The following is a 14,672-nucleotide window of genomic DNA, read 5'->3' as shown; positions in this document are numbered from 1 at the left end:
TATATATATATACACACACACACACACGCATACATATTAAATAACACTAACTAAATAAATAACTAAACTAACAAACTTAAAAACCTAAATTAATAATGTCACCTTTAATGAAAAATATTATTGTATACCTTTTTTGCGCTTGAATTTGGGGTCAAATATGACTGCACATTTCTTTGTAAGAAATATCCTCAAAATGTTGAGCTTTTAATAAATCTAAAGTAATGAAGGCGTAGCTATAGCATCAGTTCAAATTAAACAGAAATCAAGTCGTAAAAAATCCAATTAAATCAGTTCAATTGGTGTTAAAATGTCACTTACATCTAGAAAGTCTAAAGTCTTTAAAAAAAATACATTTTAGTAATTACATTGACATAAGGACAAAAATGTAGTTGGGAAGTAATTAATATACTTACATCACATTTGTTTATGAGTTGTTGTTTTTTTTTATTCAGCAAGGATGCTTTAAGTTAGCATATTACAATGATTTCTGAAGGATCATGTGACATTGAAGACTGGAGTAATAGATGCTGAAAATGATATATATTACAACAGTTATTTGAAATTGTAATTGTATTTCACAATATAAAAATAAATGTAGCCTTGCTAAGCATAACATAATCTTACTGACCCACTACCTTAACTGTACATGTACTGTAAATAACTATAACATTTTGTTAACCTTAATTAACTAATTACCCCTTTGTTCAGCCCGCTTGGAAAGATTTGCTAGGCAACTTGAAGGCAAGTGAATAGCAGTGTGTTCTCCCAGTGGTCTGCGCCCTTAGTTAATAGTGCCTTAGTCCAGGAGTTTCCCATACCACCTTAGTTGTTCACTCACTGCTGTTATTAGTGTAGATTTCCGGGTTCTCTATAGGGTTGTAGTGTTACCGGAACAGCTTAAGTTTTTGTGAAATAGTCCTGAAAGAACAGACCTTTTAGAAAGTGTGCATATTAAGTTTCAGAACGTATCCTCAGTGCATCATCTTACATGCGTATTGTTGTTGTCTCCAGGCTTTGGGAGCATGCTAATGTCACCACCCAAAAGTGTCACAAAAAGCATCATCAGGACGATGGAGATGAATGGCAGCCTGGACAGTTACCCCGTCAAAACAGCAGAAACCCCAAAGGCTAAATCAATAGACATGGAAGACGAAGAACATGATAATGAGGAGGAAAAAGACGAAAAAGAGGAAGTTAAAGGTAAATGTTACTATTGCTGTGCAGTCTTTCCTCATGCAGATTTTGCAACAGGTTCAAGTTGGTTATGCAAATTTGCCAAACTGATCAACAGAAAGCTGCTTGGTTTTAAAGTGACTAATGTGTAAATTGCAATTGACAATATGAATGGACCATTTTCACCCAAAAACGTTTGGCAAAGATTGCATCTTTCAGAGTTGAATAGTCTTGAATAGCCATGCATTGAAGGAGGGACATAAATCATATCTAGAAACTAATTCTAGATTCTATTTTGGCTTTGCATAGTACACCTACAAACCACCTAGAACACCTTAGCAACTACCTAGCAGTGCCTTAGCAACCATACAGTATCGTGAGCAGTTTTGCATTGGTAAGCACTACTAACATTTCCTTTAGAATATGTGTATTAATAATACATGCTTGGTGTTTTTAGCCTCACAACCAAAGAAAAGGGCTTCTGCAGGGAGACCTAAAGAACCAGTATCTAATGGCAATATCGGCCAACATAAAGGCCTTACCAATGGAACGCACGAGTCTAGGTCTGATCTGAACAGGCAGGATTCAGAAGAAGACTCTGAAAACATTAAGCACAACAGAGACGTCATTGAGCTCAATGGACACATCAAGAGTGAGGAGAAGGGCATTGGGGGTAATGATTTACCAACTAAGACTTGATTTATTATTTTAAAAGTAAGATCTAGGTCTGACATACTAGCAGTAGTTATGTGAACTGATCTGAATCACTCTCTTTATATATATATATATATATATATATATGAAACAGAAGACGTGTCCAGTTCTCACCATGTGGCCAGTGATTCGGACAGCGAGGTGTACTGTGACTCCATCGACCAGTTTTGTGGAGAAGAAGTAAGTCGATTTCAGTTTACGCTTACATGATATCTGATCCAAAAATTACTTGATGCTGGGAAGGTAAGATACAGTGTTAAAGGGATAGTTCACCTAAAAAGAATAGTTTGAAAAAAAATTAAATACTATGGAAGTCAATGGAGACCAGAAACTGTTTGGTTACCCACATTCTTCAAAATATCTTCTTTTGTGTTCAGCAGAAGAAAGAAATTCATACAGGTTTAGAACAACTTGAGGATGAGTAAATAATAATGGAATTAAAATTTTAGGGTGAACTATCCCTTTAAGGTAAGTGGTACCACATCATTACTCCGCTAGCACCTCTGCAACGGTTTCCCAAAATGCATGTGCTTTTGTTACTGGTATTCAGGGATCTGAGCTATACGTCAGCCACTCACTAGACATGGCCGAGGAGAGCCACAGCACACTATCCTCGACAGGAGAGATCAGATCACAAGAGGAACTGCTGGGACGGGAGGAAGGCGTACAGCACGGCGGAGAAGATGGATGGAGCAGCAGAGGAGGTTCTGAGAGACGGGGACTTCCTGTGAATAGAAGTAACAGTTCTGTGGTCAGGAGGGAAAGAGGTACAAACAGCAGCAATCATATACAAGCTCTGTTTCAAAACATTGCTTGCTTGCTTCTATTCTGCCCAAATCATATTTAGGTTTTTATGCATATGCTAGGATATGCATACGTGTGCGTACTGTATGCATGCAGCCTGATTTTCTTACGCTGTATGCACAGCTCATGCACCTTAATTTTTTTGCGCTAATTTGTTTGTCCGCAAAGTGGCAACACTTACCCAGCCTGTGGTTTTATAGCCAAAAAAGAAACTGATGAGATGGCACAACTACAAACCACTGGAGTGTGTGTGATACTGAAATTAAATGAGAAATCAAAGTTAAAACTAGAACTGCCAGTAGATGGCGGCAAGGCAATGTCTTAATGAGTAAGCCAATGACTCGTGGCTGATTCATTCAGGAATGGAGGAAGTGACCGTCTCAATGAATAGGTCATTGAGTCATTCACTCACCTGATTTGTTTAGAAATTGCAGGTTCATTCAGTAACGAAACAGTGTGTTGCTCGCAGATGCACAGTAGTTCTGCTGTGGCTTTGTTTTGTGTTGGCAACAGTACAAATATAGACAATATTTACAATATTATGCCTAAAATGTAAATTAGAATTTAAAATTATTGTTTATTGAACTGTTGTGTATAATCAATCACATTTGTAACCATGCTAACATTCGGCAACAAAATAGCTCACTCACTCGTGATATTGCTTAACGCTATCATATGATATTAATATAAGACTTGTACATGGCAATTTTTGCCCCATATATTGAATTTCTAATGCATTCCAACTGGATTCTACTAGGCAGTCAAAGACTATGAGTTCGACTGTACGCATACGCTAAGTGTTCTCATCAAATCTGACCAAAAAAAAACATACACAACTCTGTGCAGTTGGCACTCCTCCTGTAAAGCACACACGATTTGATGATTCCAGTAGAATTTGATGTTAGCACGTTGCTTAGTTAACAACTCGGTACTCTAACAAGCATAACAATACATGGTGCACATACAAATATTTGGTAAAATAGTCAGTTTTGTCAATAAAATGTATTGACAAAACATGACCTATGCATTGTGACTGCACATATGTTAACTTAAAATGCTCTATAGCTGGAATCCTCAAGTAAATTTATTTTTGGAGACTTTGTTTCTTTAATCTGTTAATGATCTACAGAATGTTTGAGCTGTTTGCACATACTGCAGCTGCTTTTCCCTGTGTATCAGGGTCCAAGTCACCTGCCTTTGGCTCCGGGTCAGCGGGACCGCAGCAGGGCAGTGGGGGAGACGGGGAGCGCTGGGGGACCGATGGATCTGTAATCGACAATCTAAACGAACAGATAATCTGTGCTCTGGCCAGACTGCAGGACGACATGCAGAGTGTCTTAGAGAGGCTACACACGCTGGAAGCTCTCACAGCCTCACAGGTTACAAACCGTCACTTTTCAACCAGCACAACATATAAGACTGTTTAAATATGAAATATTACATCTTTGCTTTGTCATGTGCAACTTCTCAGGCCCGATCCTTAGCGCTTCCACCAGACTACTTGTCACCACCTGCAAATAAAACGAAGAAGGTAAAGTCATTTTAATAAACTGATTGATGGGATGTTTTAAAGAGTTTCAGGAATTAAAAGGAGAGCATACCGGTAGCTCAAACAGGGTTCGATTCCCAGTGAATGCATGAACTGATAAAATGTCATTTTAACAATGCCATTGCCATACACTGAGTGCTGACATATTATCTTCGTTATTTACACTTTCCAGAAGCCATCCTGGTGGCCTTTCGATGTGTCTCCAGGAACTGTGGCCTTTGCTGTCATCTGGCCGTTTGTGGTGCAGTGGCTCATCCGTCTGTATGTGCAGCGCAGGAGAAGGTAAGCACTATCCCATCAGCTATGTACCACTAAGATACTATTCTTTTTATTTTAGAAGTATATACACTACTGCTTAAAAAGTTTGGGGTTAGTATTTTTTTAAAGAAATTAATACGTTTATACAGCAAGGATGCATTAAATTTATTAAAAGTGATAAATACAATTGTATTTTCTATTTCAAATAAATGATGTTATTTTGAGCTTTCTGTTCATCAAAGAATCCTGAAAAACATATATCACATTTTCCACAAAAATTAGAATATATGTATGTATGTGTTTTGATTCAACATACAATTTATTACACAAACTTTTAAGGCTACAATGTGGCCATAACATTGAAATGATTATTTAAAATTTGTTTTTATAGTAATACTAAATATGAAACTAAAACCATCAGTAGCTGGTGGCTTGTCATTCAGCAATTCATTCAAATGAAACACTGAATCATTGGCTTTACTTGATTCATTCATAAATGCGCATTCATTCAGTAATGAAACATCGCTGTGTGTTGCTCGGTGATGCACAACAGTTCTGCTGTGGCTTTGTTTGGAACTACTTTCGTTGGCAAAAATGTAAGACCGTATTAACTAGAGGTCGACCGATGTATCGGTTTTGCCGATTAATCGGCACCGATAGTTGATTGCTGGAACTATCGGTTATCGGCAAAAATCCATGCCGATAGTTTTCCGGGTTGCGTCCATTGCTGGAGCGGCTGAGAAGGGTCTGCTGTCATTACACAGTGCGAGAGCGGCCTCTAGTGGTTGAAATCACTGACAGCATGTGCTATTTGTTTAGACACGTGATACTGCACGCTGAACAGAGCGGGAAACTTCAGACGTGGATTTAAATGCAGCCGACAGAAAATCCTGACGCGCCACAGAGCGCCATTCACAGTTTTCCTTTTAATTACATTATATTGGTCCCGAATCATTGTTAATGTAAATAATGAATTGTGTATTGTGCATTTTCAGCAAAACGTTTGTCTTTCTGTGGCTCTAATAAAGTCTGTGTGCTTCATTTATAGGGCTATAATATAGGTTGTGCTTTCTCTTTCCATTTGCTCCGTGTTTTTTAAACGCCGAACTTCAAACTCATCCATGCCAAATTGTTCTAGCTATCGGTATCGGCAAAATCCACTATCGGTCGACCTCTAGTATTAACTCTTGCATAAAAACAGTATCTTATTTGCAGTCGTGCAGATATTTGGGAAAAATCTGCACTCCTGCTAGTGTGATATTGCTAAACTGCATCATATGATATAATTATGAGATAAAAACTCATACAGGGCATCTTACTGACACGGTGCACATTTCCTGTATGAATACTTGAATGACACATTTTGGCACATAATTTAATGGAATGGTTCACCCAAAAATAAAAAAAAAATGTATAATCACTCTCTGGCCATCCATGATGTAGATGGGTTTGTTCCTTCATAAGGACAGATTTGGAGAAATTTTGCATTACATCACTTGCTCACCAATCTTCTGCAGTGAATGGGTGCCGTCAGAATGAGAGTCCAAACAGCTGATAAAAACAGCACAATAATCCAGAAGTAATCCACACGACTCCAGTCTATCAATTAGTGTATTTTGAAGTGAAAAGCTGTGTGTTTGTAAAAAAACAAATCCATCATTAAGGCACTTTGAATCGTCATTTCTAGCCAAAATACAAGTCCATAATCCATAATTGAAGAAGTCCATCCCCTGTTGTCCTCTCACATCAAAATCCACCGACTTATTTTTTTAGAACTGTTTTGGACTTTTTTTCACTTGTAAATGGTGTTTGATCTGCATATTTCTCCCGATTCAGACGAGATTACTTTTTCACTTGAAAAAGCAATATTATGGATAATTCACTCTATTTTTACACTATTTTAGCCAGAAGCAACCATTTGAAGTTAAAAACATCTTAATTATGAATTCATTTATTGCAAATATACATCTTTAACTTCACAAGACATTAATTGATGGACGAGTCGGGTGGATTACTTGTGGATTATTGTGATGTTTTTATCGGCTGTTTGGTCTCTCATTCTGACGGCACCCATTCACTGCATCTATGGCCCTGTCCCAAATGGCACACTTCATATGCACTTGCAGTCTTGCGGACTTGTGGCTGCCACGTGCTCGTGTGATGTAATGGTAAATTTCTCCAAATCTGTTCTGATGAAGAAACAAACTAACTCATCTACATCTCGGATGGCCTAAGGGTGAGCAAATTACATTTTTTGGGTGAACTACTCCTTTAATACGGTTTGAAACGTTAATTGTTGCACACTGCTTACTGTTTTGCATACTACTGCGTAGTTTGAATATAGCTTTATAGGTATTTATCACACATTACAAAATATATGATTATATTCAGAGCAAAACAAAAATGATGGCAAATTTGTATGTGATGGCAGGAATGTTAAAGATTGGATCATCTTGTTGCAGAAGAATCAACTGAAAGGAATCGACTGATGGTTCGACATCTCTGGAGACCCAGAGGAGAGCCATGTTACGCATTTAGGAGGAGGAGGGTGTTTCTCAGCCTGTCCCGTGATCCCTAACTTCTGCTTTTGCACTATGATGACAACTCTAAGAATTAGCAAATTGAAAGACAGAGTGAATGTACAGCAATGCGGCTTATCACAAGCTTTTTTTGTACTTATTGTTTTTTAATGTAACAATTTGCCAAGTCGGGAATGCCCGGTTTCAGTAATTAAGTCAAATTTTCATAGTAGTTATGAAAATCCTGTTAACAGAAATCCATTATTAAGGGCATTATAATAACTTTCATGTCGAGTATATATCATTCAATGTTTTGCGCACATCGCTGCTAATTGTCATTACTACTGTAGCAATGTGTAGGATGCACTGATGAGTACAGCACAGGTGATTTCTGCTTGAATATCTATCTGATTCTTGGCATGTTTGGCAGAAAAGAGCCCATATTTGGGGTTGGAACCGTAATGGGAATAAATCCGGAACCCCTCAAATTGTTGAAGGTCGTATGAATATTTTTTTTAATATACATTAATATCTTATTAGTGATCTGTGGTGCTCTTTAAAGCCATAATATGCTTACAATGCTTATGTAGCTGACCCTTGTTTGGCAAATCTGAGGAAAGGGTCAGAAGGCAATATCGAAAACTACTGTACGTTCTTCATCCGCTCAATATCCCATCATGATGCCTGGAAAGAACTGACCTATCCGACTCCCTCTAGTGTGTGTAGACATTGAGCAACACATCTTAAAAATGTCTGAACGTCACTGGCTTAAAGGAATAGTTCACCTAAAAATGTAAATTTTCTTAAACTTTATTGCCCCTCAGGCCATCCAAGATGTAGATAAGTTTTTCTTAATCAGAGCCGATTTGGAGAAATTTAATTACATGACTTGCTCACCAATGGATCCTCTGCAGTGAATGGGTGCCGTCAGAATGAGAGTCCAAACAGCTGATAAAAGCATCACAATAATCCAAAAGTAATGTTAGTAATCTCGTCTGAATCTATCGGTGTTTCTTACAAACACGCAGCTTTACATTTCACAAGATGTTAATTGATGGACTGGTGTGGATTATTGTGATGTTTTTATCAGCTGTTTGGACTCTCATTCTGACGGCACCCATTCACTGCAGAGGATCCATTGGTGAGCAAGTGCAATGCTAAATTTTCTCCAAATCGTTTCGGATGAAGAAAGAAACATCTTGGATGGCCTGAGGGTGAGTAGATTTTCAGCAAATTTGTATTTTTAGGTGAACTATTCCTTGAAAAAAACAAATATCTAAGTAAGTCATTTATTTGAAAGAAAGACAAGCACACTTGAATATTACTACAAAGACTGAATCCATGAGAAATTTAAAACCTTTGTCAATGTTTGCAAGGTGTAATTGAGATCGAAAAACTACCCGGGTTGATTTGCAAAGCACTTTGGATGAATGTGACGACAGATTAAGAACTGAAATAAAAAAAATATGTAATGTTTAGAGCTCTAAGACTAATATAAGACTGAAATCTAATAAATAATTTACATAGGATGTTTTTTTTAACTGAGAAATGCGAGTTTTGTTTCATTGTAGTTTGTGTAAATTAGTCAATAATGTTAATAATTGTATATTAGAAATGTGCAAAATATATACATGGAAAAAATGATATTATAATTTTACTATACTGTAATGTAGCATTTGCATATATCATTCATGTCTGTAATACTACTTTGAATCATAGTTCGGACTAAACACAATGTTCCTATTAACCATTGCAGATTTTGCATAAATTTGCCTTCTGGACAGATGATCAACGCATGTTTCTCCACTGTCACAATACATGCCATTTCATATGTTAGACTAAAGCATTATTAAAAGCTTTTAAAAATTGGAGTTGTGTATATTCCCATATTGCACTATATTTAATGCTACAATTCACACTTCCATCAAATCATCATCTGATTGTTTTGTATCTGGTAGATTACTTACACATTGTAGTCCATTACTGATTAGAAACTACATGACAAAATTGTACTGGGATGTATTGGATTGCACATATTAGGTAATGTATTCTGATTATTTTTAGATTACTTTTGACCTAACATGTAAGAAAATATATGCCATGCTTTATCGTCAACATTATGAAGTACATTAAACATTACATGACACCAGGGTTACTGTGAATATGTAAATGTGTGACACGTGTTTCTTATGTATAGACAATTTTAGTGAAATTAATACATTTTTGCTTACATGTGAGAAACGGCACATGTTTTAAGATTCAAAGTTAATAATAAATAATGCTCATTTATTAATACGACAACTGTATTTTATTTTATTGAACTTGAAACATTTCCAGAATCATCTAAATATAGGCAAGTGTTATAAACTACATTTTTCAAAGTGTATATGTATTTATGATTTTAAATGGACAAAAAGTTATTTTTTAAGCAGCAAACAACCATGTTCAGAATCATACTTGCTGTAGACTAGTTAAAACATTCAGCATGTTAAAATTTCAGTCCGACAAGCATTGTGTTTTTACACCACAAGTCTTGTGGCATGTATGTGCAAAAGCGTTAAAATCCCACCTCACTCACCCACCTCAGGACGTCATTCTAAACATGTATTTTCAAGAACATACAAACCATGAATAAAGACAGCAGGATACAGAATAAACAAAAGCACTGTGGGATCTGTATACATTAGAGTTTCCAGCTGCACCTGAACTTACTGTATGAGTCCATGGCACAGTTTGTGTGCATTACAGACTGAAGCCTGATACAGTGAGATGCTGGGCTGTGTTTCTCGCTTCAAAGTACGAGGTGTCAGTCTCATCATCAGGCTGAGGGATGAAGGGCATAGTCTGATGGTGATGGTTTTCCCAGTCCACACCTTCAAAGAACAGATGACCCTTCAGCTCTACAGAAAGACACAAGAAAACATTAGTGTTGACGTTAGTACACATTAGTATTGAGAATTTTATGTATTTTGGTCATTAACACTTATTACATGTAAGAATTCATAAAGTGTTAGATGCTAGTTCTCTGTGTGTGTGTGTGTCTGTTTTTCTATTCTGGTGGGGACTTAAACCTGAATACACACAGACTCATGGGGACTCGTGTCATGGTGGGGACCTAAATTGAGGTCCCAACGGGTAAACAAGCTAATAAATCACACAGTGTAGGGTTGGTGTAGGGCAACAGAATATACGGTCTGTACAGTAGAAAAAACATTACACCTATGGAGAGTCCCCACAAGTATAGCAAACCAGACGTGTGTGTGTGTGTGTGTGTGTGTGTATTCACCTTTTTTCTCAGCCCGTTTGGTTGGATCCATAGCGAGAAGAATCTCTATGGCATTTCTTGCATTCTGGGTTAACTCCTCATCTCCATCTGGCCATGGTATATCTGAACGCATCATTCATGAAGCACATGTAGATCAGACACAGTCAACACAACATTCTTCTCATGGTGCAGAGGACAAACAAACCAAGAAATCCATTAACATTTCATAATTAACATTAACTTATAAAGTGCCCCTATTATGGATTTTTGAAAATCACCATTCATGCAGTGTGTAACACAGCTCTAAGTGAATGAAAACATTCTGCAAAGTTTTAAATCTGAAAGTGCACCGTGTATAAAGTTATTGTCCCTCAAAAGAAAAAGTCGACTCTGAATCACTGAAACCAGTCGTTTTTAAAGCGAATCCCAAGCCGTTTCATGTTGACCTCAACATGAAACATTAGCATATTGTCCGCCCACTTGTTGGTCTTTTCATGTTGGTCTGAATGAAAATACAAATTCATTCTTTGCCACTAGGTGCCCTTTTGCAGCGGTAAAAATAGTGGTTTCCCCGGTAACGCTGTACACAAAGCAGCACTGTGCTCACAAACGCTGCTTTATCAGGCATGATGAAATGAAAATGAGACCCATCGGACCAATCACCGCAGACTAGCGTCAAGCAAAGGACGGGTTTGGAAAAATGAATCGTTAAATTAATCGTTTGGGAGTCTTTGAGCAAATAGGTAAAAATAAATGCATATTATAACACAATGAAATTTTTTTTGACCTTGCATGCACGTCAACCTTTTGTTGGGGACTCCCAAAACCAAAATATTAGGGGTGGAATGGTTCGCGGAAAAAAATCGAACCGTACGGTTCTCCACACACGGTTCGGCACACACTAGGACCGTGGTTCAACTTAAATCTGACAACGCATCTGTAATATGGTTTGCTATAAATAACACGTAAAACAAACAGGGTTCGGCTAATGTATGTTTCTGTTGATGGACGCGCATTCTGGCTTCCCAGTACATTACAACAACAGCGATGGAAAAAGAAAAAAAAACGTGGACAAACGTTTGTTCAATGCAAATACCGTATGCTGGCATATGAGCAGTCATTTATTCCGTCATGACCCGGGTGCTGATAGCACGCGCGCGCACAGGTGAGACCTGAACAACACACGTTGATATCTGTGTTTAAGCTAAACTCATTTAAGCTTTGCCAGTTTAAACATTTAAGAGCCAGAGGATGCGCAGTGAGAAGATTTGTGCGTGCGCTCATCCGAAGCGTGCAAACCCACGCCTCACAACGCGTGCATTCTGGCTTCCCAGTACATTACAACAACAGCGATGGAAAAAAAAAAAAAAAACGTGGACAAACGTTTGTTCAATGCAAATACCGTATGCTGGCATATGAGCAGTCATTTATTCCGTCATGACCCGGGTGCTGATAGCACGCGTGCGCACAGGTGAGACCTGAACAACACACGTTGATATCTGTGTTTAAGCTAAACTCATTTAAGCTTTGCCAGTTTAAACATTTAAGAGCCAGAGGATGCGCAGTGAGAAGATTTGTGCGTGCGCTCATCCGAAGCGTGCAATCCCACGCCTCACAACGCGTGCAAATATTAAGCTCTCTCTGAAGTATTGTGTTTAAATGGACAAATTCACACAAAAATTGTGTCAAAATGCCGACATAGCCGGCTGAACGTACTGTCTCAGTGCATTCTCTTAAAGTGACAGCACTTTTTTAATATCAATCAAACAGCAACAACAAAGAAATCTCTCACTGCTCTTGATTGAATAGCTTTTGTAACTTTAATAAAGATTCATCTTTAATTTATAGTCAAATATGCAATGCTGTTTTACATTTCATTACTTTATTAAATTTCTGTACCTAAAAACTAATGTTAGACCTACCTAAAAAAAACTGAAAATCACTGTTTATTTTATTTGTATCTTTACTCTATTGTATTTATTTGTGCTGTTGCTTGTAGTTAGATAGATTATTCTTATTTTCTTTATTTTTATTTGACAGTATATTTTTCCCTAAACATAGCACATACCAAACTGTACCGAAACCGTGACTCTAAAACCATGATACAAACTGAACCGTGAGTAAATTGAACCGTTCCACCCCTACAAAATATGAACCTTTCATTACCCATAATAGGGGCACTTTAATATTTTCGTGGGGCATAAATTCACATATATGGTGGAACCATTCTGAGATCATAATGAGGAGAAAATAAACAGTTGAGATTAGTTAAGATTATCTATTGAAATAACCACAAGAAAATTTTATTATATTCATGATAAAAAAATATAATGCATTTTTATTTATTTTTTTCATTGCCTTTGACATCTGTATTATTATTGGCCCTCTTACCTCTGTTGAGAATGTTCTGGAACACCAGCTGAGGGGTCTCGTCATTGAATGGCGGGACTCCCGTGAGGAACTCGAACAGACAAACACCTAACGCCCACCAATCCACCATGAAATCTGTTGGAGAGCAAAAAAATTAAAAAACGTAAACTAAAAGTTCAATTTCTACAAACATGCACATTGGTACAAAATGTGACCACTATTATAAAGCAGTGGTCATAAGTTGATTTTGAAGGGAAAAGGAATCAGCACAACACTTAAAAAAAATAATATGTCACGTTACATAAAATGACATCTTCTCAGGAGTTATCAGACATAAATATCTTCAAATCTGACCAACTTGGAGGGGGAAAAAAAGCCTTCAGCCTAAAAAAGGTGAAGCTCTCATGCCAGCAGTGACAAATGACTAAATGAAAAAAATATAATATATTTTTTTTTAAATATCTAGGATGTGCTGGGTGGTTGCCAGGGTGTTCTGGGTGGTCAAAAAGACAATCAAAATAGTACAGCTTTAAGTCTTTAGATTTGGCTCAGTCCCTTCTTCGATGGTAACTGTTTGCTAAAGTAATACCACACATCTTCTCAACAAGCTGCACTAAATGAGGCGTTTTTTATTCCTGTAGGATAAACCTGAACTTGTTTAAACTGCTAACCTAAAAGTATAATTCAGTTTTCACGCAAATGCTTAGTGTAACCATATAGCACAGCCTTTCAATTTGACAGCGTGTGCGAAACACAGGCAGTAAACACATGCATACTAAAAAGTTTGATCTTTGTCCAACATTGCGCTATTTCTTTCACAATGTGTGCCACACACTCTGTACGGATACTCTAGTGTACACATCAAACTAAACTATAATGTGGGTTTAACAAATATATCCAAGGTATATGTCAGTTTTTAGTAACAGTTCATTTTTGTAATAATAAGTTGGTTCAAGCGAAAGAAACAGATGAGATATAACAATAAATTAAGCTACCACAATAGACGCCCGCGTTGACAGGCACCCGTGTGTGGTTTAAATGAGTATGAAGACTTCAAAACTCAGCTTCTGGAGAGAAATTGCACCGACACTGGACAAAATATGGAAGAATTTGGGCTCTGTTGGAAGCTCTGGTTTTATAAGACCGTTCCCAACGGACTGATGGGGATCAGCCTTACCCAGTGGAGTAGTACAGTCGTCGGATGCACTAAATTGAAGCCTCTTTGCAGAAATATCTGGTTTAATATTTCTGCTATTGTCCACTTGGTTATTGAGCGGAGTCAAAACAGTGCTGTGATCTTGAGCTCGTGCTGGAAACATCTTCCTCCTTTCCACATGTGTCAAGGGAATGTTTCTATTGCCCACTTCTCTTCCGTTTAACTGTGGAAGGTTCTCGCCATCTTGTAAATTCTAGAAATACATGACATTTTCAGGTTAGTATCTTTTATAATATACAGTAACGGTCAAAAGGAGTTTTTTTTTTTTTTTAAATAAATACTTTTATTCAGCATGAGTACATTCAATCGTTCATAAATATCAGTAATGATATTTATAACATTTTAAAAGATTTCTATTTCAAATAAATGCTGTTCTTTTAAACTTTCTATTCATCCAAGAATCCTGGAAAAATATACCACAGTTTCCACAAAAGTAGTAAGCAGCACAACTGTTTTCAACAATAATAATCATAAATGTTTCGTAAGCACCAAATCAGCCCCTCCCCAAAAAAACCTTATAGGATTCCCAATAGATGATTATTTGCCCTTTTGTAACATTTTCTCTAATCATAATTGAGAAAAAGAATCATCCTTAAATGTGTGTGAAAAGTACTACAAAATTAAATTATATAAAAATAAAGTATTTTAAATACAAAAAAGTACAGTAATACAATATGCATGATATATAATATAAAAAGTATTAAAGTGCCCCTATTATGGATTTTTGAAAATCACCTTTCATGCAGTGTGTAACACAGCTCTAAGTGAATGAAAACATTCTGCAAAGTTTTAAATCTGAAAGTG

At 37.0% G+C, this 14,672-nt stretch overlaps 2 protein-coding genes across 7 annotated transcripts in view; one reads left to right on the top strand and one right to left on the bottom strand.

The window, feature by feature from the left end:
- LOC107566301 (acyl-CoA-binding domain-containing protein 5A) overlaps positions 1–7,847 on the top strand; it is a 15,269-nt gene extending 7,422 nt beyond the window's left edge. For 2 of the 6 annotated variants that reach the window (XM_016251708.1, XM_016251709.1), the window contains exons 6-14: positions 709–741; positions 1,012–1,200; positions 1,631–1,846; positions 1,982–2,067; positions 2,438–2,654; positions 3,871–4,070; positions 4,163–4,222; positions 4,413–4,522; positions 6,961–7,847. In XM_016251708.1, coding sequence (XP_016107194.1) covers positions 709–741; positions 1,012–1,200; positions 1,631–1,846; positions 1,982–2,067; positions 2,438–2,654; positions 3,871–4,070; positions 4,163–4,222; positions 4,413–4,522; positions 6,961–6,973 — 1,124 coding nt within the window. In that variant the 3' untranslated portion in view covers positions 6,974–7,847. The remainder of the gene's footprint in view (positions 1–708; positions 742–1,011; positions 1,201–1,630; positions 1,847–1,981; positions 2,068–2,437; positions 2,655–3,870; positions 4,071–4,162; positions 4,223–4,412; positions 4,523–6,960) is intronic. The other 4 variants (XM_016251712.1, XM_016251711.1, XM_016251710.1 and 1 more) reach the window with 4 other exon arrangements.
- Positions 7,848–9,357: 1,510 nt separating this feature from the next.
- Positions 9,358–14,672, bottom strand: part of mastl (microtubule associated serine/threonine kinase-like) — a 20,147-nt gene continuing 14,832 nt past the window's right edge. Inside the window, exons 10-12 of the mRNA XM_016251705.1 lie at positions 12,674–12,787; positions 10,304–10,405; positions 9,358–9,917 (exon numbers count right to left, since the gene is read on the bottom strand). Coding sequence (XP_016107191.1) covers positions 9,760–9,917; positions 10,304–10,405; positions 12,674–12,787 — 374 coding nt within the window. The 3' untranslated portion in view covers positions 9,358–9,759. The remainder of the gene's footprint in view (positions 9,918–10,303; positions 10,406–12,673; positions 12,788–14,672) is intronic.

This window comes from Sinocyclocheilus grahami, unplaced genomic scaffold, assembly GCF_001515645.1.
Source record: "Sinocyclocheilus grahami isolate Dianchi unplaced genomic scaffold, SAMN03320097.WGS_v1.1 scaffold1068.1, whole genome shotgun sequence".
Lineage (NCBI taxonomy): Eukaryota > Metazoa > Chordata > Actinopteri > Cypriniformes > Cyprinidae > Sinocyclocheilus > Sinocyclocheilus grahami.
This window is presented reverse-complemented; position numbering and strand designations above follow the sequence as displayed.